The sequence below is a fragment of the Microcebus murinus genome, chromosome 9, assembly GCF_040939455.1.
Source record: "Microcebus murinus isolate Inina chromosome 9, M.murinus_Inina_mat1.0, whole genome shotgun sequence".
In the NCBI taxonomy this organism is placed as follows: Eukaryota; Metazoa; Chordata; class Mammalia; order Primates; family Cheirogaleidae; genus Microcebus; species Microcebus murinus.
Genome location: NC_134112.1, coordinates 7,281,594 through 7,306,534, shown reverse-complemented (window position 1 = coordinate 7,306,534; position 24,941 = coordinate 7,281,594). Strand labels below are relative to the sequence as shown.

At 43.0% G+C, this 24,941-nt stretch overlaps 1 protein-coding gene and 1 long non-coding RNA gene across 2 annotated transcripts in view; one reads left to right on the top strand and one right to left on the bottom strand.

Annotated features, from left to right (window-relative positions):
- Positions 1 to 23,037, bottom strand: part of LOC142872889 (uncharacterized) — a 65,670-nt gene extending 42,633 nt beyond the window's left edge. Inside the window, exon 1 of the long non-coding RNA XR_012920973.1 lies at positions 22,954 to 23,037. This is a non-coding gene — a long non-coding RNA (uncharacterized LOC142872889). The remainder of the gene's footprint in view (positions 1 to 22,953) is intronic.
- Positions 1 to 24,941, top strand: part of ABCA13 (ATP binding cassette subfamily A member 13) — a 470,652-nt gene that overhangs the window by 42,639 nt on the left and 403,072 nt on the right. The window contains 5 exon segments of the mRNA XM_020289932.2: positions 4,687 to 4,850; positions 7,253 to 7,383; positions 10,773 to 10,906; positions 21,362 to 21,526; positions 22,907 to 23,106. Coding sequence (XP_020145521.2) covers positions 4,687 to 4,850; positions 7,253 to 7,383; positions 10,773 to 10,906; positions 21,362 to 21,526; positions 22,907 to 23,106 — 794 coding nt within the window.

The following is a 24,941-nucleotide window of genomic DNA, read 5'->3' as shown; positions in this document are numbered from 1 at the left end:
GGAGTTCTTGATATATTTCAGAGGTAGAACCAGTAGACTCTGTTGGTGAATATGACGTAGGTTGTGTGAGAGAGAAAAGAGTCAAGGAAGACTCCAGGTGGTTAGGCCTGAGCACATAGAAATATGGAGTGTCCTTTTGCTGAGGTGGGGAAGACTGGAACAGGTTTTTCTTGGGGGTGGGGAGAGGAGGAGGAAGGGGAGACCAGGAGGTTGATTTGGGACATATTAATGGGACACCCGGGTGGCACTGTCCAGGAGGCTGTGGAAGGTACGTGTTTGGAGCTGAGATAAGCAGTCTTGGATGGACATGTAAGCTGGAAGGTGTTGGCCCATAAGTGACACTCTAAGGCCCTCAAGGGGGATAAGAGAAAGAGGGCTGAGCACCAAACACTCACATTTGAGAAGGTAAGGAGGAGGAAGATGAGAAGGGGGGAGTCCTGGTAGCCTGGGAAGCTGTTTTCAGAGATGGAAGGAATCCACTGTCCAGAATGTTGCTGATGGATCAAGCAAGAGGAGGACGGAGAAGTGACCACTGGAAGTGCAGCGTGGAGGCCATGGCGGTGTGGATGAGAAAGCTCTGATGGAGTGAGGAGGGCGAAAGCCTGACAGAGGGGGTGTAAGAGAGGGTGAGTGGCTGTCAGTGCAGACAGGAAGTGCAGCATACATGACTCTAGGCGGTATGCTGCGAAGGGGAGGAAGACGTGAGGTAGAGGCTGCGGGGTTGCAGAGGTTTGGTGCCTGCTTCCTGCCCCACGGACTCCCTAGTTTCTTCCCAGTGAAGGTGCACAGGTCTCTGAGAACTTGGACTCCTGGGCACAGCGTCCCAGGTCAGGCACATGCTGAGAGAGTTTTGCATTCTGTACCTGCTCCTTCTCTGAGGCAAGCCAGGCCTGAGAGGGCAGGGAAGCCGATACCCCAGAGCAGCCTGCAACTGGGGCAACCACCTGATCCGTGTTGCCTGGGACTGAAAGTTCCTCATCGCAGAAAATATCTCAGTCCCAGGCGACGTCAGAAGGCTGATCCCTTGGGGTGGATGCTGGGCAGCACCTGGGCTCCTGAGAGGCTTTGTGGATTCAAGGTGGTGTGGGCCACACAGGAGCTCAACTATTGCATAGGCTCTTCCTTCTTTCTTGTTCCAGTCCTCCCATTCCCTCAGCTCCCCCCTGTGGCCATGCCTTTGAACAAGCCACCTACACATAAGTCCTTGTCTCAGGGCTGCTTTCAGGGGACCCCAAATCAGGACAGGAGTTAGGGACTTTCTTTCTTCTTTCCTTCCTTCCCTCCCTCCCCCTCTCCTTTCCTTCCTTCCTTTTTCCCTTTTGGTTTCCCTTTTAAGACTTTACAGTTATTGTAATTGAAGATTTTTCTAACTTTTTATTTTTGACCTAATTTCAGACTTATAAAAACAGTTTTAATAGTAGTACAAAGAATTATTATATATTTTTTAGTCAGATTCCACAAATGATAATGTTTTCAGAATGTTTACTTTATTCTTTTTTCTCTCTATATTTATATCCATACATATTTTGGACTAAGGCTAAATTGCAGACATGATGCCCCTTTAATCCTAAATACAGTTGCCACTTGGTGTCCCTAGGGGGTTGCTTCCAAAACCCTCTGCAGATGGCTTCTGTATGAGGGATGATGCCCAGGTCCCTTAGAAAAAAAGGTGTAGTGTTTGCATGTAGCCTACACGCATCCTCCCGATTACTTTATAATTAGTTGAGATCATCTCTAGATTGTAATACCTAATACGATTTAAATGCTATGTAAATAGTTATTATATTATGCTGCATTGTTTAGGAAATAATAACAAGAAAAATGTGTCCAGTACGGATGCAGCCGTCCATTTCTTTCCCTGAGTTGTTTGGACCTGTGGCAGGTGAACTCACAGGTGCAGATTCCTCATGCGGGGGCCGGCGCACTTCAGTGTGCACTTCCTGAAAACAAAGGCGTCCCCATACACAGCCACGGTATGGTCACTGAAATCAGGGAATTAACACTAATACAATAGAGCTGTTCAAGCTACGGACTCTTCCAGATTTCCCAGTTGTTCTAATAATGCCCTTCGTAACAAAAGACGGCCTGGATCAAGCGTTGCATTCAGTTGTATCGTCCTTAGTCTCGTTTACTCTGAAGCAGTGTCACAGCCTATCTTTGTCTTTATTTCATCAAGGTTTTTGAAGAGGTCCTTTATTTTTTTTTATTTTTTTATTTTTTTTGAGACAGAGTCTCGCTTTGTTGCCCAGGCTAGAGTGAGTGCCGTGGCATCAGCCTAGCTCACAGCAACCTCAAACTCCTGGGCTCAGGCAATCCTCCTGCCTCAGCCTCCCTAGTAGCTGGGACTACAGGCATGCGCCACCATGCCCGGCTAATTTTTTCTATATATATTAGTTGGCCAATTAATTTCTTTCTATTTATAGTAGAGACGGGGTCTCGCTCTTGCTCAGGCTGGTTTCGAACTCTTGACCTCGAGCAATCCGCCCTCCTCGACCTCCCAGAGTACTAGGATTACAGGCGTGAGCCACAGCGCCCGGCCAAGAGGTCCTTTATGTTTTGGACTGTCTCTAATTTGGGGCTTGTCTGATGTCTCCCCATGGCTGGCTTTGGAGTTGTGATTTACGGCAGGAATGTGCTGTATTTTTAAGATGGTGAATAATGTCGCGGGAAGGAACCGAAGGAGAGGACGAGAGGAGAGTTGCGGGCGATGCCTGTGAGGGCCGGGGGCCGGGGGCGGGAGCCCAGGCCGAGGGTTGGGCGGAGGTGGTGACGGCAGCCCGTGGGAAGCCAGGGCAGCACCCCGGCGCAGGTACGGGCCGGCCAGATGTGGGGGTGGGAGAAGCTTCTCTCTAATTGCCGCTGCTTCGCAGAGAAACGGGAAGCAAATGTGCAGGTCAGCGCGAGGATGGAGGACAAGCGGTCTGGAGAGCTGAGGAGAGAAGAGGTTTGCAAGGGCTGGCTGGGAGAACGGGGAAGAACATGGACTAGGACACTGTATTACAGGCGTGCGACAGTGCTAGGCTGCACGCTCAAGGTGTGGTCACCAACTTAAGGTGGAGGGTCAGCACCACTGCGCATTGATCTGCAGCCGCGTTCAGCCGTGCGGGTGAGCGTTTGAAGCAGGCAAAGAGTTGAATTTGACATAGGGTGGATTTTTTTCTATTGGTAATGAAAGGTCAAGATTTTGACCATGGAAATGCGTGATTCAAGCAAGTAGAAGAAAATAGCACTGGACGGTGGAGAAGGGCCAAGTACCAGAAGTGCTTCAAGGAACACTAGAAGATACTGGAATCACGAGGGTTGTGGCAGGAGTCGTGCCGCACAGGCTGACGGTGTGCTGGAAGCCAGACCCCTCCAGAAGTAAATGCGAGGGGATTCTGGGCTGTCCCAAGACCTCGCTGGGTTCCGGGCCGCTCTTCCCTGCCGCCCTGCGTGGTGAGAGGCAGAGGGAGCGGTGCGGTGCGGGTGGCGGGTGGCGGGTGGCGGGCTCTGGTTCCACGCGGTCTCGCCTGAGCGGTAAACGGCAAGACGCAAGACGCGGACTCAGCTTTCCTGGAGGACGGGAACTGGCTGGAGAGCTGAGGGCCAGCGGCTCCCAGCTCGGGGCGCAGCGTGGGGCGGCCCCGAGATGTGGAGTGTCGGGGCGCTCTCCACCCAGAGGGCCGCCGCGGCTCCGTCCCGCACCGGAGACGAGGCTGCTCCTGTGTCCCACTCCACCATGCGTAGCACACAGCAGGAAAGGCTCCAGTATGAGAAAGGTCTGAGGGCTTGCAAATGGGCACCTGCGGGCCGAGTGGTCAGCGCTCAGTGCAGTGTTGAGTTTCCCTGCTCTTCCCCACGTGACCCTTCTCGGTATTCTTTTCAGTACCACCGTGGTGAAAACCTTTCCCGCTTTGCTTACATAGCTAGTTTTATAAAGCAACTGCACCATGGCTGTAATAAAAATGAATTATGCTGCCACTTTCCCATCCCTTTGCCTGTGGAAAAGGCTCTTCTATCTTCACTTCTTTCTCTTGGGTCTATTTTTTCCCCAATACTTGGGGAAAATCACAAATCCGGGGTGCAGTTTCTTGTTCCATGTCTGCTTTATTAAAATATTCATTCAGCCTTCATTTTCCATTTACTTTCCTCCAGACTAAGATTTCATGAATTGTACCATCAAAAACAGCTCTTTGGACATGTGGCGGTAGCAGGGGTGGGGGAAGGGATGCATTTTTGTGGAGGAAATACAGCATTCAGTTACTACACTGTGTGTCAGTCACGACCAGGCTCAGCTGCAATAACAGAAAAACCCAAAATAACAGGAGGCATTCCAACCGTGTTTGTATTTGAGTTATTCTCTTTTCCCTTATCATTTGCTTGCAAACAACAGATCATTACATTCTAGTCCGGGACCTGTCACAAAGACCTGGTAGTTTCAGAAATCGTAGAAATTGATACACCTTGTTACAAAAGCAGGCCTTCTTTTTCTCATCTGCCCCATCTATACTTTCAAAACATTAAAGAAAAACCCACAACCTGACAGAATAATTTTAAAATTGTGTCTGTGCAACATAGGGACCTAGGAAGCATGGTTTCTGCCAGGAGAACGTCTGCATTCTTGTGCCTTTGGGACGTCCTGTCGTTATCTCATTTAACTTATTAATAAAACTACAGAGGGAAACTCTTGGGCTTTTTCCCTGTCAGATGGATCTCAATAAGACCGAGGAAGTAATATTAAAACTGGAGAGGCTCCACCAGCAGCCTCACGTCTGGGATTTTCTACTTTCACTGCCGAGACTGCACGCAGACGGTGTCCGCCCGGAGCACGGCGTGCGCGCGGCGGTGCACCTGCTCCGCTCGGTTGTGAGGTACGTGAAAAAGAGAAATGTCACTAAGCGTAGGTGCGTTAGTTTTTCTTTCTCATTTTCTACATGGGAAGTCAAAATTACTGAGTAATTGTTCTACTGGAAAAAAATAAAAACACCACCCACAATACAACAGGAGCTCCTGCACCTCCCGTCTGCCCCTGGGCTATCTGTGTCCGTGTTTTACCAAGGGGAAGGGATGTTGCTCAGAGTATATCCTCCCTGCTTTAAAAATGTAACATTGCATTATTAATATTTCATATGTTATGGTCCACAAATACTAGTTTTTAATGGCTGCAGAACACTCCCTTTTGATAAAGTACCATATACCATAATTTACTTAATAAATTTAGCATTGGACATTTGGTTGTCTCTAAGCTTTTCACTATTAGAGATGTGATGTGAATATAAAAATTTTAACTAATTTCTTAATACATCAGGCCATAGTTGTCCAAAATAGCACCTGAGACTAATCAGCTCTGTTGTTTCAGTTGCATAATTCAGCGAGTCGGGCATTGGTTTGGTGTGATGGGTCTGGCCCCGTGTCACCTGGGGTCAGGTGGGTCACCTTTGGGAAGACCCTTTCCCATGGTGGATTTCCTGTTCTTTAATCAGCGTGGTCTTCCTTTTTTAAAATTGTGAATTATTTTGTGTAAACTCATTGTAGGAATATGCTATTTTATTAGTAAAATTTCATATTCTTTTCAGGTTTTTAACTGTTACTTATTTTAGCTGCCAGCAGTGAGAACAACCTGCACTGTCCTCAGGCCAGGATGAGAGGGGCCCTGTCCTGGGCCTGTACTTCGGAGGTCCCTGCCCTGGCCTTCCCCAGGTTGTGTCTCTGCTTATGGCTCAGGAAGCCCATGGGGTGAAGGGGATGTGTCCACAGAGCACACGCCCCCGACTTCCTCTCACCCTGGAATTCCCAACTGCCACGTCCGGAGCCCACTTCCAGAGCCTGTGCTGGCCTCTTTCCGGCCTGTGCCTTTGAGGGCAGGTCTCACACTGCAGTGTGCACCCTAGGCTCAGGGCTGTTCGGGGACAGCTGCGGCCATTGGCGGGAGTGTGCGCGGTGCCCGGCCGTGCAGCTGGAGTGCCCGCACTTGAGCACAGAGGCCCCTTGGGCTACAGGCAGAGCTGAGGGTGGGAAGCAAGTGGGGGAGGGGTGCGCTGAGAGTTGGGGCCAGGGCTGCGTGCTCCCCAAACCCCCACACTCTGGAGCACAGCTCTGAGGATCAGAAAATTCTAAATTCAAATATGGCTTTCCAAGTTGTTATGAAGATGTATTTGTCAATGTAGGAAAACAGAACATATTTTGATAGTTTGTTAGCTTGATTTATAATGTAAATATTTGAACATATTTGCTGTGTCTCCCTTTGTATTCTTGCTCTAAGCCCTGAATATGTTAGCAGTGGAAAGTGGGAACAATCAGGTAATCTTAAAACAGGAAAATTTGAAATTAGAAGATTAATTAATGACAGTTGTTGGACCATATCAGCTTCAGCAGAAATTTTATTTCTATTTTTTTGCTTTGGTGACGCAGTATCAAGATAATCTACATTTATAGAGATAAGTGTTTGCAAGCGGCACCACTTTTCAATAATATATCTTGTAATCTTAGGATACTCTTCAATACATAAAGATGTCATGAGAGATTTTCCTTAATGAAAAGCTATAGGAAAATAACCTGTCTGGAAGCAAAACTTATGGTTGTGTGGTCTTATTTTGCCAAACTATGGGTATATTCCAACTTCAGTTCATTGTATTTTGTAATCCACAAGTTGAAGTATATTTATTTATAAAATAAAAATTGATATTTAAAAAATAAATTAATACCATATGCATGTGGACTCCCCTGCCCCAAAGCCCCTTGTTCTGTGAAACAGTTTGAAAACCACTGGTTGAACCCTGGACATATTCAGATCCATGGTTAAGGTAGAGTTGACGATTGGTGCACATAGCATTGCAATTGGCTGCCCTCCAAATATTAGACTGATTATCTCAACTTGAAGCAGCCAGGCTGACTGTTCATTTGTTTTTCTAAGATAACAGCACTTTGCACACTGGCTGGCCTTGTCAACTGCCCTTGTAGGGCAGGAATAAGCAAGACTGAGCGTAAAATGAAATCTATGACAGAGCCAACCAAAACTCGAGTTCTGCATCGAGGGCAGAGGGGAAGATGGCCAAAGTTCCTGGGTGTTTCTAGAGAGGCAGGCTTACCTCATACACTTCGTCCCTAGGCCAGGGAGTTAGGGTGGCATTAAAGCCATGAAGAATGTTGACTTGGAGGTGGTCTAGCTATATATTGCAATAGGTAAGCCGTGGGCTACAAGTAAATCTGGAATTGATGCTACCTCTTTTGCTAATTACCAACTCATATTGCTTTTATTTTCTTTTGGTTCTAGTTTCTTAACATCCCTAGAAGATTTAGATTGGCTGCAACTCAACCAAACTTTCTCCCAGGTTTCTGAAATGGCCCTGAATGTGACCATTTCGACGCTGACATTTCTGGAGCAACATGGAGTAGCAGTCACTGGTATGGGTAATTTAGAGCTATTGCTGTATTTCAGAATGTTTCACTAGTAATTATTGACAGTCAAGATAGAGCTAAAATGATGTTCAAGGAAATGATTTAATTAAAATTTCAAACATAAAAAGAATCCATTTTCTTGTTGCTGTTAATAAAAGATAGTACTAGAGTGAAAATTTGTTACTCAAAACTGAATTAGACTTCCAACTACTATTGAAATTCTGCAGTCACTGCTGATAAAAATGATATTTTTGACAAAAACATAGCTGGATTTAAAATTCCTTGCCTTGATGTCTTCTTAGATTAGATCTACCACTGGTTCCATGATTTTAATCTTTCTTTCTCTAAGCTCCTATTGGGAGGAAATATTTGAAAAACAGTAAGGCTAGTATAGGATGCAGGTTGGTGTGGACTTAAAGAGCCCCCTAACTGAGTAAGCAGCCCCTCCACAGGGGAGAGAATCAGATTATCTAGTTCTTTTCATAACTCAGGATATTATTTCTTGAATTGTCAACTGGGCCTGAATATTTAAGTTTTAATTTCCTCCTTTTCTCTTTTTTTTCTATCTCTGTCTCTTTCTTTAAGGGAAATACAGTGAGGAAACAGCAAAATTAGAATTCATCCACCCATTCATCCATCTGTCCATCTGCCTGTCCTTCTGTCCACCCATCCATCCACCTACCCCTTCACCACTGACCTACCCACCATCCATCCCTCCATCCATCTATTCATTTATTCATCTCTCATTTAGTAAACACTTACTGAGCACTCCCTCTGAACCAAACACTACCTCAGACAGTTGGAATAAAAATCTGAATAAGACATAGTTCTTGCTTTCAAGGAAGTCATATTTATTAAAGGAGAGAAATGTGTCAATAAAGAAAAGATAAAAGCTACAGAGTAGGGATCTGGCATCTTCTTCAGGAAAAGTTTCAAGGAAGAGTTTTGAAGGATGAATTAGAGCCATCAAAGACATGAGGGGGCATTTGCAGGAAGAGAGAACAGTGTGCGAAGCACCTGGCTTGCTGAGAGCCCTGAGGGCTGACATTCAGTGTCTGAGGTGTATCAGGCAACGGCAGAAGATGGCCCAGACAGGGAGCCCAGGTCAGATTGCAAATGGTCTTCGGAGTGGTAGAATTATTTCTACCTTACAGAAGGATGCTCGTGGGCAGGTGTGAGGGGTGGCCCGGAGGCAGGCAAGTCTGGGGGTGAGGAGCCTGAGCTCAGGTTTTCCACTGGCTGCTGACTCTTGAGGTCTCAGCTCTCTGAGCTCTGTAATATTAATAAGAGGTCATACACAGGGATTTCTGCAGGCACACAGAGATTTATCCTGCTGCGTGGAGCCACCCTACATGATACCCTCCATCATCCCAAATTCTACCTGTTGTTTGTTTCTCCCTGTTGTTTGTGATTCAGCGCAGGCAGATCCCCACAGAGAAGAAGAGTTTCTTTGAGTGCTCTGTACAGAAAAGCTTGGCTATTAATGTTTAACTCAGTTTTCACATTGGGTTAGTTCCAGTGGGAACTACCACTTCTTACACTGAGAACAAAACCTAGAGGTGGGGTGAGAGATAAATAAAATGCCTCACTGAAATCTTCCCAGTGACCTTTATTTTAACAAACTCATTTAGAAGCTCAAGTTTTTGTACATCATCTGAATTACAACAACCAATTTACCTTATAATTAGAAATGCAATTACTGCTAAGAATGTAATCAAAATGAACAATTTTCTATCAACTTGCCAGTGAGTCAGAGCTAAGGAAAACTGTTACAAAACATACTCTTAGAAGCAACTTAAAATTGTCTTTATTTTCACAAATTCTTTTGCTTGATGAGCAGATTACAATGTGTGAAGGGGAGGGATACTCTGTTGTTTAGCAATGAATTTCAGAAACAAGTTGTCTTTCACGTTTTTAGAATGATTTTATATTTTTATATCTAGACTGAAGTTACTATCTAGTTTTGTTTCTCTACTTTCTGGAACTTCATAGATACTTCTAATACATTCTGAGAGCAGTAGAGATTAATGGTTTCAACTCAGGTTTGAGAACCGGATCACCTTGGTTTGAATCGTGACTGATTCTAGACATGTGAGTTTGAGTGGCTCTAAATCCCTCCTCTCTAAATAGAGAATAATTGTAGCTCCTGTCTCATAGTGCTGTTGCAGGACTGAGACCTCCCACGGGAAACTCCTAGCCTAGGGCACGGTATCTCTTCAATATACAAGTGCTAGTTTTAATCTCAGAAACCTGTCTTTTGTCTCTATGATTCCATGTAAAGACAGTCAGACCAGAAGCTAGGTGCCTTGGTTTCCTGGACTCTTCCCCATTTTCAATTCCATTTTCATTAATAAGGACCCTAAGAGATCCTTGATGTGAAATGGTTGTACAGTGTCTGGCGTGTGCAGGGACTTAGCAAATGAGTGTGGAATCATGATCTGAAACAATCTAGTTGCTAGGTTTTCAGATGAAGGTTCACCTCAGAATTTATGTGTTTTTATGTTTGTAATTGCTAGACCATACTCCCTAGAGATTTTGTTAAACCGTGGGGGACTTGGATTTATTTTTTGGTTGTGTCACTTCTCGATAGTGTTCTTGGGTTATTTGGGTAGCTTATGCATTTTATACCTTGATTACCTGAGTTAAGGGAACCTTTTCCTCTGACTCCAAATAATTTTGGGTAATATAGTTTTAAGGACTCCATAGTATTTTATGCTATGAATGTACTATAATTTATCCTTTCCCCTGACGCTAGATACTTAGCTAGTTTTCAATATTTATTTCTAAAATAAAGATTCAATTTTTATTTTAATTTTTAAAATTTTTTTGCTTTTTTTTAATATTCAGGATATTATGGGGCACAAACATTTGATTACATGAAATGCATTTGCCTCACTCACACCAAGGCTATAAGGGTGTCCTTCCTCCATACGGTGTGCCCCATTTCCATTAGCTGTGGGTTTACTCCTACCCCTACTCGCCACCCCCTCCACCCCCTAACCTGACCCAATATTTAATCAGTATAAAACCAATGCAATAGTCTTTTTGTACAGTAATTTTTGTTCAGTCATCTGATAGTTTCCTGAGATAGAATTTTAGAAATAGGATTATTAGGTTCAATGATTTGAATTTTATAAAGCTATTGAAATATGTTTTCGAATTATCCTGTATAAACTTTGCGATCATTTATGCCAGGGAGTATGTAACACCTCGTCATACTCTCTTACAGCAGCAAGTATTAGCTTCTGTTCGTTTTCCCATTTGATGCCCAAATTGTATTTGGTTTTCATTTACTTTTCCTATAAAGGTGAATATAGCATTAGTTTCAGAATTACTTGAGACATGTCAAAATATTTAAACAACTGACAGTATATAAATCTTTTGTTGTTTCCCAGAGCCAGGACCCCACTTGTCCCTGCAGAACATGGTGTGGGATCCACAGAAAGTCCAATCTGATCTCAAATCCCAGTTTGGTTTTGGTGATCTTCACACAGAACAAATCCTGAATTACTCAGCTGAACTAAAGGAGGTATGTATGTTTGATTGCCTCTCACACCAGTGGGTCTGTCCTGGGGAGTGACTTTAGAACACACTACCAGGGCAAGGTGGGCAGTGGCGATGGGGCAGGGTAGCCCCACAGGAGAGTCCCACTAAATCTGAGCTCTGTAGACAGAGCAGACCTCAGCTGTCTCCAGCTATTCTAGCAGTGTCCCTTTTCTCTTACCTTATCATTTTATCCCAGCAGTCAAAGACAGTTTGCAAGGACTGTGACCCTTGATTGCTCTCAGAGCTCGCAGTGGGAGAAGCCAGATCAGGTGAGGGTGTGTGATTCTGGGCACTAGGCAGCAGCTAGCGGGGCCCGGGCAGGAAGGTGGTGCACCAGCAAGAGCTTGTGGGTCACAAGTAGGCGAACTTCCAAGCAAAGAGATGGTTACCATTACAAGAAGAGAAGGTGAGTGTCTTAGAGGCCTGCTGGGCTCACCAAAATTAAGCCTTTTCCCAAATTAGGTGAAATAAGGGTGTAGGACTGGATGACCCCAGGACCTCATCCACCTCTAATTTGCTGAGCTTCTGGGAAGTATCTTTTGTACAGAGTTTGCTTTTGTCACTTCTGTCCACTGCAGGCCCTTCTGCTTTGCACAGTGCAGGGCCAAGAACTACACACCTGGAGCTTTGGTCCACTGATGCCCCCTTTCGATCCCACCTCAGGGGTTAGAGCTCTTTGGTGCATCTCATAGGTCAGAGTTGAGCTGTGTATGTTTGGAGAAGACCCACTGTTTTTCATTTTCAGTACAATATTCAACAAATTACATGAGATAATCAACACTTTCTTACAAAATCGGCCTGTGTTAGATGGTTTTGTCCTACTGTAGCTAAGGTAAATGTTCTAAGCACATTTGCAGTTGGCTAGGCTAAGCTATGATGTCTGTAGGTTAAGCATAGTAAATGCACTTTTTAAAAAATATTCAGAATATTACCTTGGAGCAAATATTTTGATAACATTAACTGCTTTTGTGCAGTTTGAGTCAAAGTTATAAATGTATCCATCACCCAGATAGTGTGCATTGTACCCTTTAGGAGTGTACCCATCTACGCTCCCCCCCCCCGCCATGCTTGATTTCCACTCAATTTTACTATCATATGTGCACACGAGTGTTGATCAATGAGTTCCAATTTAATAGTGAGTACATGTGGTGTGTTCTTTTTCCATTTTTACAACACTTCACTTAGGAGGATGGTCTCTAGTTCTATCCAGGATGTTACAAAAGGTATTTGTTCACTTTTTTATGGTTGAGTAATATTCCATATTATACATATACCATATTTTATTAATGCACTTATGTATTGATGGGCACTTGGACAATTTCCACATCTTTGCAATTGTGAATTATGCTGTTATAAACATTCAAGTGCAAGTGTCCTTTTTATAAAATGTATTTTTTTCTTTTGGGTGAATACTCACTAGTGGGATTGCTGGCTTGAATGGTAGTTCTACTTTTAGTTCTTTGAGGTATCTCCATGCTGCTTTTCATAGTGGTCGTACTAGTTTGCAGTCCCACCAACAGTGTATAAGTGTTCCTTTCTCTTTGCATCCACACCTGCATCTGTTGTTTTGGGACTTTTTTTTTTTTTTCTTCTTCTTTTTTTCTTTTATACTTCCTGTCTTTCAGATTTTGGGACTTTTTGATAAAAGCCAATTTCACTGGAGTTAGGCAATATCTCATTGTGGTTTTGATTTGCATTTTCATGATAACTAGAGATGTTGAGCATCTTTTCATATGTTTATTAGGCATTAGTCTGTCTTCTTGTGAAAAGCTTCTGTTCATGTCCTTCGCCTACTTTTTAATGAGGTTGTTTGATGTTGATTTGTTCGAGTTCGAAATATTTGTTCAAAATATTGTAGATTCTGATTATCAGCCCTTTACTGGATGTATAGCATGCAAATATTTTCTCTCATTCTGGAGGTTGTCTGTTCACTCTATTGATTGTTTCCTTTGCTGTGCAGAAGCCTTTTAATTTAATCAGGTCTCATTTATTTATTTTTGCTGTTGCTATGATTGCCTATAGGGTCTTCTTCATAAATTCTTTGCCTATGCTGATATCTGTAAGAGTTTTCCAACCTCTTCTAGAATTCTTATAGTTTCATGCCTTAGGTTTAAGTCTATTATCCACTGGGAATTAATGTTTGTGAGTGGTGAGAGGTGTGGATCCTGTTTCAGTCAATTATTTTCCCCAGTGTATGTTTTTGTTTGCTTTGTCAAAGATCAGGTGGCAATATGAGGATGGTTTTATATCTGGGTTTTCTGTTCTCATCAGTTGGTCTATGTCTCTGTTCTTGTGCTAACACCATGCTGTTTTGGTTACTACAGCCTTGTAGTATAGCTTGAAGGTAAGAAGATGCCTCCCAATTTGTTCTTTTTGCTTTGGGTTGCTTTGGCTATTTGGGGTCTTTTCTGGTTCTGTATGAAGTGTAAAATTATTTTTCTAGATCTGCAAAATATAATACTGGTATTTTAATAGGGATTGCATTGAATCTGTACATCACTTTGGGTAGTATAGACATTTTAACAATGTTGATTCTGCCAAGCCATGTGCATGATGTATTTTTACATTCGTTTACATCCTCTGTGATTTCTTTTTTCAGAGTTACATAGTTCTTCCTATAGAGGTCTTTCACCTTCTTGGTTAAATTTATTCCTAGATATTTCATTTTCTTTGTTACTATTGTGAAGGTATTGAGTCTTTGATTTGATTGTCAACTTGACTGTTATTGGTATGTATGAATGCTATTGATTTGTGTATATTGATTTAGTAACCTGAGACTTTGCTGAATTTATTTATTAATTCCAGTAGTCTTTTGGCAGAATCTTTGGTATTTTCTAGATATAAGATCATATTGTCAACAAAGAATGATATTTTGACCTCTTCATTCCTCATTTGGATACCCTCGATTTCCTTCTCTTGCCTGATTGCTCTGGCTAAGACTTCCAGCATTATGTGGAACAGGAGTGGTGATATAGGGCAACCTTGTCTGGTACCAGTTCTAAGCAGGAATGCTTTCCATTCTCCATTCAGTATGATGTTGACTCTGGGTTTGTCATAATACTTTTTATAATGTTAATGTATGTTCCTTCTATGCCCACTTTGTTAAGAATGCTTATCATAAAAGGGTACTGAATTTTGTCAAATGCTTTCTCTGCATCTAATGAGAGAATCATATGGTTTTTATTTTTGCTTCTATTTATGTGGTGAATCACATTTATAGATTTGCATATGTTGAACCATACTTACATCTCTGGGATGAAGCCCACCTGTGTGTGGTAGATTATTTTTTTAATGTGTAGCTGAATTCATTTTGCTAGGATTTTATTGAGAATTTTTGCATCTATATTCATAAGGGATATTGGTCTGTAGTTTTTTTTTTTTTTTTTTTTTTTGAGACAGAGTCTCGCTTTGTTGCCCAGGCTAGAGTGAGTGCCATGGCGTCAGCCTAGCTCACAGCAACCTCAATCTCCTGGCTCAAGCAATCCTCCTGCCTCAGCCTCCCAAGTAGCTGGGACTACAGGCATTCGCCACCATGCCCGGCTAATTTTTTGTATATATATATTAGTTGGCCAATTAATTTCTTTCTATTTATAGTAGAGACGGGGTCTCGCTCTTGCTCAGGCTGGTTTCGAACTCCTGACCTCGAGCAATCCACCCGCCTCAGCCTCCCAGAGAGCTAGGATTACAGGCGTGAGCCACCGCGCCCGGCCTGGTCTGTAGTTTTGTTGTTGTGTCCTTTCCTGGCTTTGGTATCAGGGTGATATTGGCTTCTTAGAATGAGTTGGGAACAGTCTTTCCTACTCCATGTTATGAAATAATTTCTGCAATATAGGTATCAATTATTCTTTGAAGTCTGGTAAAATCTGGCTGTGAAACCATTTGGTTCAGGACATTTTTCTGTTGGGAGATTTTTTTTTGCTGCTTCAATTTTGTTACTTGATATTAGTCTGTTCAGGAGTTCTATTTCTTTGTGATTGAGTCTAGGGAGGTTGTGTGATTCTAAGAATTTGTTTATTTCCTCAATGTTTTCAAGTTTATGTGCATAGAGATTTTTATATTAATAGTATTCAGAGATGATATTTTTGTATTTCCATGGTATCAGTTGTAATATCTCCTTTTTCATTTCTGATTCAGCTTATTAGGGTCCTTTCTTTTCTGTTTATGGTTAATCTAGTGAGAGGTCTGTTGGTTTTGTTTATCTTTTCAAAGAACCAACTTTATGCTTCATTAATCTTCTGTATAATTCTTTTGGTATCCACTTCATTTAGCTCTGCTCTGACCTTAGTTATTTCTTTTCTTCTGCTGGGTTTGGGATTAGTTTACTCTTCATTTTCCAACTCTTTAAGACAATTCATTAGATTGTTAATTTGTGATCTTTCTGTCTTTTGGATGTTGGCATTTCAGACTATAAATTTTTCTCTTATGACTACTTTTGCTCAATCCCACAGATTTTGATAACTTGTGTTCCCTTTGTCATTTAGTTCAAAGAATCTTTTGATTTCTATCTTAATTTCCTCCTTGATGCAATAATCATTGAGCAGCAGGTTGTTTAATTTCCATGACTTTGCATAGAATTGAATGTTTCTGTTGGAATTGCTTTCTAATTTTATTCCACTGTGGTCTGAGAGGATACATAATATAATTTCTATTTTTAAAAATGTGTTGAGATGTGTTTTGTGACCTAGGATGTGATCAATCTTAGAGAATGTTCCATGAGCTGAGGAGAAGACATAATATATTCAGAGGTTTTTGAGTACACTGTTTTGCAAACATCTGTTAGGCCCATTTGTTCTAGAGTTCTGATTAAGTCCATCATTTCTTTGCTTAATTTCTGCTTGGTGTATCTGTCCCATTCTGTCAGTGGGGTGTGGAAGTCCCTGGGTATTATGATGCTGCTGTTTATCATTTTGTTTAGATCAAGTAGGGTTTGCTTTATGAATCTGGGCACACCTGTGTTAGTTGCATAAATATTTAGGATTGTTATGTATTCTTGTTGAATTGTTCCCTTCACCACTATATAATGGCCATCTTTGTCTTTTTTTACTTTTGTTGATTTGAAGTCTATGTTATCTGATAGAAGGATGACTACACCATCTTGGTTTCCTTTTATGTGGACTATTGTTTTCCATCTCTCCACCTTGAGTCTGAATGAATTCTTGTGAGTTAGATGTGTTTCCTGGAGACAGCAGATACTTGGCTTATATATTTTTTTTATCCACTTAGGCAGCCTATTTCTATTCAGTGGGGAATTCAAGTCATTTACATTTGTTGAAAGAATTGATAGGTGGGACATTTCTTTTCATCCCATTGGGTAGAACTTTATTGCTTTGTTTTACCTCTTGAGCCATAATAGTATCCAGGCTCTGACCTTTATAGCTTTTGGATAATTTTACATTTGTGAGTGTCTATTGTTCTGATCCATGTATAATGAAGGTCTGAGTACTTCCTGCAGGGCAGTTCTGGTCTTGACAAATTCTCTTAGTGTTTGCCTATCTGAGAAAGTCTTTATTTTTCTCTCACACAAGAAACTTAGTTTTGCAGGATACAAAATTCTGGGCTGGGATTATTGTTTGAGAAGACTGAGAATGGGACCCCAATCCCTCTGGCTTGTAAGGTCTCAGTTGAGAAGTCTCCAGTTAGTCTGGTAGGTTTTCTTTTGTAAGTTACCTGCTGCTTTTACCTAGGGATTGCAGGAGCACCTCTTTTGTGTTTACTTTGGCCAGTCTGATGACTGTGTGTCATGGTGATTGTCTCTTCATGATGAAACTCCAAGAGGTCCTTTCAGCTTTTTGTACCTGGATATCTAGATTTTTAGCAAGGTCAGGTAAATTTTCCATGGGTTTTCCAACCCTTGTGTATTTTCTTCTTAGCCCTCAGGGATGCCTATGATTCTTATGTTAGACTTCTTTACATAATCCCATATTTGTTGCAAGTTTTGTTCATTCTTATTTTTTAGTTCTTTCTCTTTGACTTACTTGTTTAACTCAAAGATGTCTTTAAGCTCTTAGATTCTTTCTTCTGCATGATCTAGCCTATTCTTGTGGCTTTCCACTATATTTTGTATTTCCTTAAATGATTTCAAGATGTTCTGTTTGACTTTTTTAAAAAATAATTTCATTTCCTTAGTAAATTTTTCATTCATTTTCTGCATTATTTTTGTGGTTTCTTTGTGTTGAATTCCTGTTTTCTCTTGTATTTCATTGAGGTTCCTTATAATCCATATTTGAAATTCTTCATTTGTCATTTCAATCTTTTTGTTTCACTTGGTATCCATTGGTAAGGAGTTATTGTTTTCTTTTGGAGGTGTCCTTTTGCCCTGATTTTTCATGTTTCTGGAGTTCCTTTGCTGATTCCTTCTTTTCTGGCCTCTCATTTGAGACCTGGGCTGCTAGGCCTGGCTTTCAGGTCTGTCTCTGTGCTCCGAAAGATCAATCCCTGAGTGGGCTAGGGAGAGGAGTCCTGGTCCCAAGTTGCCTATGGGGTGTTCTAGCAGATTAGCTGTACCTCTTGGGTTACCTCTGACCCTCTGTCTTCACCTCTTCCCAACAAGGTGTAGTAAGTTAGGTCCCCCAGCCTAATCTTGGTGATGATGGGTGGTACTGTGAGTTTTAATCAGCCACTTCCTTTTGCTTGAGTTGGAAGGTGCTATGTTTACCTATGGGATTGTTCCCTCATCATTGATTGATTTTTGCGTGGAAGAGGCAGCTTCTGAGATGGTCTCTGTGCCTGTGTAAGCTGTGTTCCCTGAATTTGGGCATATGAATGCCCCAAGCTTTGGAAGGGATCCTGTATCTCCCGGGGATTTACTTGATCTCTACTCCCCCTGAGGTTGGGGAAGGAGCAAGACAAATTGTGGCTGGATTGCCAAAGCTGGAGAGGCTTTGCAAGGCCTCAGTGGGGCTCAGAGGTTGCTTATTTGGCCACTAGGGGGAACCGCTGGTATGAAATATAGGGCTGTCCCTCCAAGCTGGGCTTTTCTTGAGGGAGAAGCCTAATGTCTTGTGAGCTAAGGCTTTAGGTCAGCCTCCTTTTGCCCTTGTCCACTAGCACAGTTTCTCTGTGGGATGGGGTGGGCACACTCGCTATTCACTCCCTGTAACTCCACAGCACTCTCCTATTGGATCAGTTATTGTGCATTCCCTCACCACTTGAGACTGGCTCTGGAACTACCCCTCAGTCCGTGTGTATGACCCACTAGTGTGCATCTCTGTAAGATACGGACAGGTGGGGAGATCCCTAATTGTGCACATCTGTTCCACCACAAGACCCCACGGGGAGAAAGGTAGGCCTATCTGTCCACAGGGGCTTCTGCCAGGGGTTCACTCCCACCTGGAACAAGTGGCCTCTCGCAGGTTCCCTGGCTCAGGCTGCACTCCCTGTTGTAATGAGTGGGGGGAGGGGCCACTGCTCCCATTCAGCTGAGGTATTTGGTTGCAGTGAAAACCAGGGGCTATGCTAATTGACTCTCAGTGCTGCACCTCTATCCAATATGGAGGTTCTCTAGCAGGGGTGGGGATGGGTGCACCCACAGATTGCCATCCTGTGAAATGCCTGCAGGCTGACAAAGTGCAGTGGCCCACTTTCAGTGGTGGGCTCAGTGGGAACACGCACCCACCATGGAGATGCAGCTATTCGTGTGCTACTAGGTTCGGAGTATTCTCATGGTTGCAATGTTTGGGGGAAGCGGGGCCATCAGCTGGCCCTAGAGCTAAAATTACACGCTCTAATGCCATTATGGGAGAGGGGGAGAGTGCAGAGGAGAAAGTGTCTAGGTGTGAAAAAGCTGGCACTCCAATCTCTTGTGGCCCTCTCTTGTTGAGTGACCCTTTTGAACACCCTTTCTCCTGTGGACTGCTGGTTCACTCTGCTATTCCTATTTAGCCTCTGTGGCTTGGCTCATAGAGGGTGGAAACACCTCTACACTGTTTTATGTCCCGATGCTCACTGAAGGTACCTATGTGGGAGGCCCCCGCTTACCCTTTCACTGGGCTCCCAGCCTCTCGGGGTTCAGACTATGCTGCTGTCTTCTCCTCTCTATCTTCTTCTTTCTCGGCTTCGCAGTTTTTCTTGGTTGGGACCTCAGACATCTCTGTATCTCTCCCTGAGATCCACACCTGAGCTGCAACTGCTCTCCACTTTCCTCAGTCCAATATTCTACCTGCTAGCTGGGAAGACCCAAAAAGCCATGTCTCTAGTCAGCCTCCTTGGCTCTGTCTCATAAGTGTGCTTTCAACTTACGGTATTTTTGAGTTTCAGTGGGTTTATCAGGGTATGGCTGCATTGGGGGTCACAGAGTCATTGTGTTTCAACAAGGCAGTCAAATGACTGAGGCACATACACTATATTAGGCAGTACAAAGGAAAATGGGTTTTGGGTTTCTGGGCAGTGAGGCAAGTTATGGGAGGGTGAGGGAGGAGGAACCTTACAGTGAATAGGGCTGTTTTATTATGCAGATGAAAGCAGAGGTGAGCAGAGTTTTTTGGAGGAGTAGCTCTCTTCTTGGTAGAAGACATCTTTACAAATGAAAATTTTCTCTATAAATGTAAATTTCCTTTACAAAAGGGACATTTATACTCTACCTTTAGGGAGTTAGGGAGAAGTAAGGAGATTTTCCTGCATTTGCAGGTTCTAAGTTTGAGCCTTTAGCTTGAAATAATTCATATGCCAAAGCGAAATATTTGGTGGTAGCATATTCTGGTACCTCTCACTTGTTCCTTGACTTTTCCAGCTTCTAGAGGCGCCCACATTCCTTGGCTGTTGGCTCCTTCCTCCATCTCCAAAGCCAGTCATGGCAGCTTGAGTCCTGCTCACATCCGATCACTCTGGTACTGACATTTTGCCTCCCACCTCCACTAATAAGGACCTGATTACACTGGGCACCCTAGATAATCCAGGATGATCTCCCATCTCAAAGTTGGCTGATTAGCAATCTTAATTCCATCTGTGACCTAAAATCTCACCTGCCATGCAGTATAACATATTCCTGGTTTCTAGATTTCAGGATATGTGCATCTTGGGTGGCCTTTGCCCTGCTTTCCCCTTCTTGTTAAGCCCTTTACTACTGGGGTCAGCCTGTGCTCCTAGGCACCTCCTAGATCTTACTGAGCCCTCACCACATGCTGCCCCTGGACGAGAGTGGTCCTTCTTGGTCCCTTTCTCTGCTCCCCAAATCAGATGCATCTAACCTCACATCCTCTGTGGAGCCCCTGTGACCTCACTCCAGCCTCAATTCCATGAGAGGGTGAGTCCCAGGGAAGCTGATGGCTCCACATCTCTCTCTTGGAGACCATGAGACTGGGCGTATCTTTCTAACATGATACATGGTATTGTTGACTTTTTTTTTTAATTAAAGGAAAAAAATCGTAGTAGAAACATGAGGGACACTGTGGTTTTACAGTCACAAGTGAATATTTTTAATCTGTGTCCTAAAGAAACCTGCAAAATGACAAATGGGGCTTTCATGCTTTTGGATCATTGCCATTATTTTGGTTCATTCAGGATGCCACAACACAAGACCATAGATGGGGGGTTTGTAAACAATGGAAATTTATTTCTCACAGTTCTAGAAGCTGGGAAGTCCAAGATCAAGTCTCTAGCAGATTTGCTGTCTGGGGAGGGCCTGCTTTCTGGCTCCAGAGGGCACTTTTTGCTGTGTTCTCACATCATAGAAGTGGTCAGGAAGCTGCCTTGGGCCTTTTTCATGAGAGCACTAATCCCATTCTTAACGGATCCACCCACATGACCTTTTCGTCCCCAAGGCCACACCTCCTCCTGGCACCACCTTGGGGGGCAGGAATTCAACATATGAATTTTGAGGGGCACACAAACACTCAGACCATAGCAGCCATCAGTTGAATCTCTAAAAGATGACACTACGATTATTTTAAAACTATGTAATAGGGGAATGTTCTAACATAAACGTCAGAATTTATACAGCAGTGTTAGAGAAACGGCATTTAAATTCATATACAAAATAAAGGAAATTTGGTTTAAAAATATTAAACAGTTTCTGACCCAGGATCCAAATTTGAATCTTTCTTATTTAATCCACTTTTGTTAGTTAGAAAAGAAAATGTTCTTGGCAAAACAACTTTGTTAATCAAAAGTATCAATTAAACTAGGCTGGTCCATGTAGGTTTTGGCACACGAATGAAGATGAACAGTGTTTGATATCATCTCCACATTTGGGCCTGGAGAAGCAGCTGCACCCATTGCTTACGGATAATTCTCAAAAACATAATCAAGTTTCCTCACTACAAAAATATCCCCTCAAAATAAATCACATAAACATTACAAGTGTCACTTTAACACCTGTTACTTCTTCAATCAAGCAAATGTAAGAGCTTTCACTTAGGCAAGATTGTGGTATTAATTTTAGAAGATAAATGTTCTAGAAGTAAAGGTTTTACCTGCCAATATTTCTTCACCCTGTTGCCAGATTCCCACAGACAGCTCATTAGAGAGGATGGTGTGTTTAGCCTTGTCCAGCACATTGGAGGACGATGCTGAGAGAGAGGGCCACCATGGAGACTGTCACTCCAACTGGTCAGGAGTCAAAAACTATCTCGTCCATGCGGTCAGCTGGCCTCGAGTCTACAAACAGGTGCTGTCCCACCTCCAAATGCTCTGTCCAAAGGTGTGCCAGCTTGAAACATGTCCAAATCCTTCCCCCTCCCCCACATTTGTTGACTGTCTGATTTTTATGTCCTTCCCGGGAGAAGGCCTCGGGATGCCCACATCCTGGCCATTGTGTGCACTTCTCCCATGTGTATCCGCTGGCTCCAGCTGAGCACGAGTGTTACCAAACTGCCCATCCTAGGCCTAACTGGCAACTAAGAAGTTCTGAGGCTCATGCTCTGTTATTGGTGTGTGAGGCCCCCGGGCTACTCTGATGGGATTTGGACACTCGGGAGCATGTGTGCGACCTCCCTGCAGCACTGTAGTGCTGGCTTCCTTGTCCCCTCACCCTGGTGTTGACCAGAAGCACCGTGCAAGGACAGTGACTGTGATTTAAAGGCAAATGAGGAGATGGGGTGTGGTCTGTTTTCACAGCGGTGCTGGTGGGGCAGTGCCCCGAGAGATCGGACTGCTCTTGCCCTCGAAGCCGATGGGGCCTGGCCGGTTCTCAGCTCTGTGCTCCGGGGGAAGGGTTTGGGGACTGTGAAGCAGAGCCTTCTTGGCAGCGGCTTCTTATTTGCTCTATTGGGCATCGCAATGTCTGTCTCACATTTTTACCCAGAAACACAGCTTTTTAACTTTTTTTCTCCCTGTGCCACTGATAAAGGTCAAAATCTCAAAAAGTAGAAAAAACGTCATTAAAAATGTATAGGTGTGGTTGTCCATTTGCTGTCACTACACTCATCAGCATTAAAAGGATAGGAGACGATGTTAAAGTGACCAGCATGGAAATGTTCCAGTGCGCACCTTGCTTTGAGCGTAGTTAACAGAGGCCGGGTGAGCACACCTAGATGGGCGTCCGCACTTCCCATCGCTGTCCGAATTGGGCTTGACTGATCTATTTTGGTGTCATGTTGATGATAAACCAAAATATTAATTGCCCTTAGTATCATAATCCCCAGTCCACGTCATTAAATGGCATTTAGCAACTATGTATTAATTATGGTATATATTTAAAAATATATGAATATATTTATACAGTCTTTAACATGTTAGTTTAGTTTTAAAATTATATTTCATTTGTTTAGAAAATTACATTATTGACTTCTTTTTTTTTCTCTTTAAGGGAAGAAAAGAGAAATAGAATATCAAATAAAAAGTTCTGTGTATCCATTGTTGTAACTTTTAATCTTTAATTTCTGAGTAAAAATTAAATCATAATATAATTGTTAACAGACATTTCAATTTGCTAACAAAATCAAAATTGGCTGTCATCTAGAATAGTCTGTTAATATTTCTTAACTAAGTACTATTATTTCTAATTTGCTATTATTAACAACAGTATTTTTTTTTTCTAAATTTGTAGGTATTTAATCAGTGGCAACAAGGTAGCCTGTTTCAGAAGATACTCACGGGCCTGGTCCACAGTCTGGAGGCTCTCAGCGGTCGGCTTGAAGAAGAGGGAAAGCCGTGGAAGGTGGTGGAAGCTTTGCACACTGGGCTGCTCCTCTTGAATGATAGCTTGGCAGCAGATGGCCCAGGAGACAATCTTACATCTCCAAAGATGTAAGGCACCTTTCCCTGTTCTGTTATCAATTAGATAGTTAACGCTGAACTTTAAATAGTGCATGGTGATACTGTTAGAAACAAATTCTGTAAAACTATAGCTGACAATGAATTCCTACTTAACAAATGGGAAATCTAAGGCTTTCATTGTGGCCCAGGACAGAACACATTGCATCAGCCAGGATGCCGGTGTGGGTGTTGCAAATCATCTAAGGGGGAAGCGATATTTGAGAAGGTGGCAGCTTTCTGGATTTTAGATTTTGTATCTTTGGCATTTTTAAAAAATGAACAAATACGTTTTAGAGATATTTTCACGTAAGGAGCTACGTGTTTTCATGCTTAAAGATTTTGCATAGTTGAAGTGTTAACATGAAGGCCAAAAATATTTTAGAAGCAGGAAAATGTGGAACTTGTGGTTTCTTCATTTTTAAGATAACCAAAACGGTCAAGACTGAATCTTTCTCCTGAGTATGTGTGGCAATTTGTAGTAACTTGAATCTTATTCTGCTCCTGAAGTTAAGGCCCTCCTTCGAAGAGAACAATAAGATTTCTCAAAATTATCTCAAAATGTTCCTTTGAAATCAGAGTCACACAAACTCTTGCTCTTTGTGCACCATGAAGAGAGAATTGTGATGTCAGAACTGTGTGGGGCCATATCGTGTTTTTATGATTACATAACAAATAGCAACTCTAAACATTTCCATCTCTTTCACATTTTCTGAAACCCACTTGGGAAATAGGATCTTGCTTAAGAAGGTTCTAGTTCTTAACTTTTGCTTAAGAGATGCCCTGGGGCATGCATTGTTTGTGCATTGTTTGGCTGCAGTGCGGTTCCAGCTCTGGGCCATAAAAGCAACAGGGGGATGGATACAGGGAACCAGCAGGGACACCTTGCAAACAGGGATCTAAGGATCAGGGTAGGGACAAAGCATTCTTTCATAAATAAGCTTCAAATGCAGGACATTGAATTGGGGCTACTGAAAGCTTTTCTGCTGGTCTGTAATTGAATGCCCATTAATAGAGATACTATAATAAGTCACCTTGACTATCCCACAAACCTCAAATACCCCTTGGCATGTTAGCCCAGGGTTCTATCTGCTCTCTGCCAGACTAGGGGAATGATGTTCCAGAAGTTCTACCTCTTAGCTAGTGCAGGGACTGGGGCAGCTAAAGACCAGACCACATTCTAAGTACCAAGCATGGGCAGCGCGAGTATCCTTGCCCCCATACATAATTTCTGCATGCTCTCGAGGTCAGGAAGATCAGGGCCCAAAGACATCTACCTTTGGCATCCACCTGCTATGTTCACTGGGCAAGCAGTTGGCCTTTGGGAGCCTCCGTTTCCATGTGGACACCACTTTTGTTAAAGGTAATGCAAAACTGCCACCTCATGGCTGCCCTGATGACAAGCAACTCTTACCTGTGCAGCTCTGGCACCGCTGTTGGTCCCCCTGGGCCTTGGCCTCTTGGTTTGGTAATAGCACCACTAGATGGGCCCTAAGCCCTTTCTAGTCTTCAACCCCTTGGTCTGCTGGAGACTGGACACAGGACCACCCAAGGGTGGTCTGTAAAGAAGGAATCATCTGCCCACCTTGTTAGATTGCTATGAGGACTGATGGAGACCTCGTGATGAGAACGCCGCACACTGAGTGGGTGCTCTCAAACACTGACCCTTTCTCACCCCCTGCTCATCTCTCCTTCTAAACTCACCCTCTATCCCTCCGTCCTTCTTCTTACAGAGTCACTGATCCACCTACACGATGTCAGATGTCCCTTCATACACACCTTCCAGATTTTGTGGTCCCTTTTGTTAATTCAACTATTATATTTTGAAA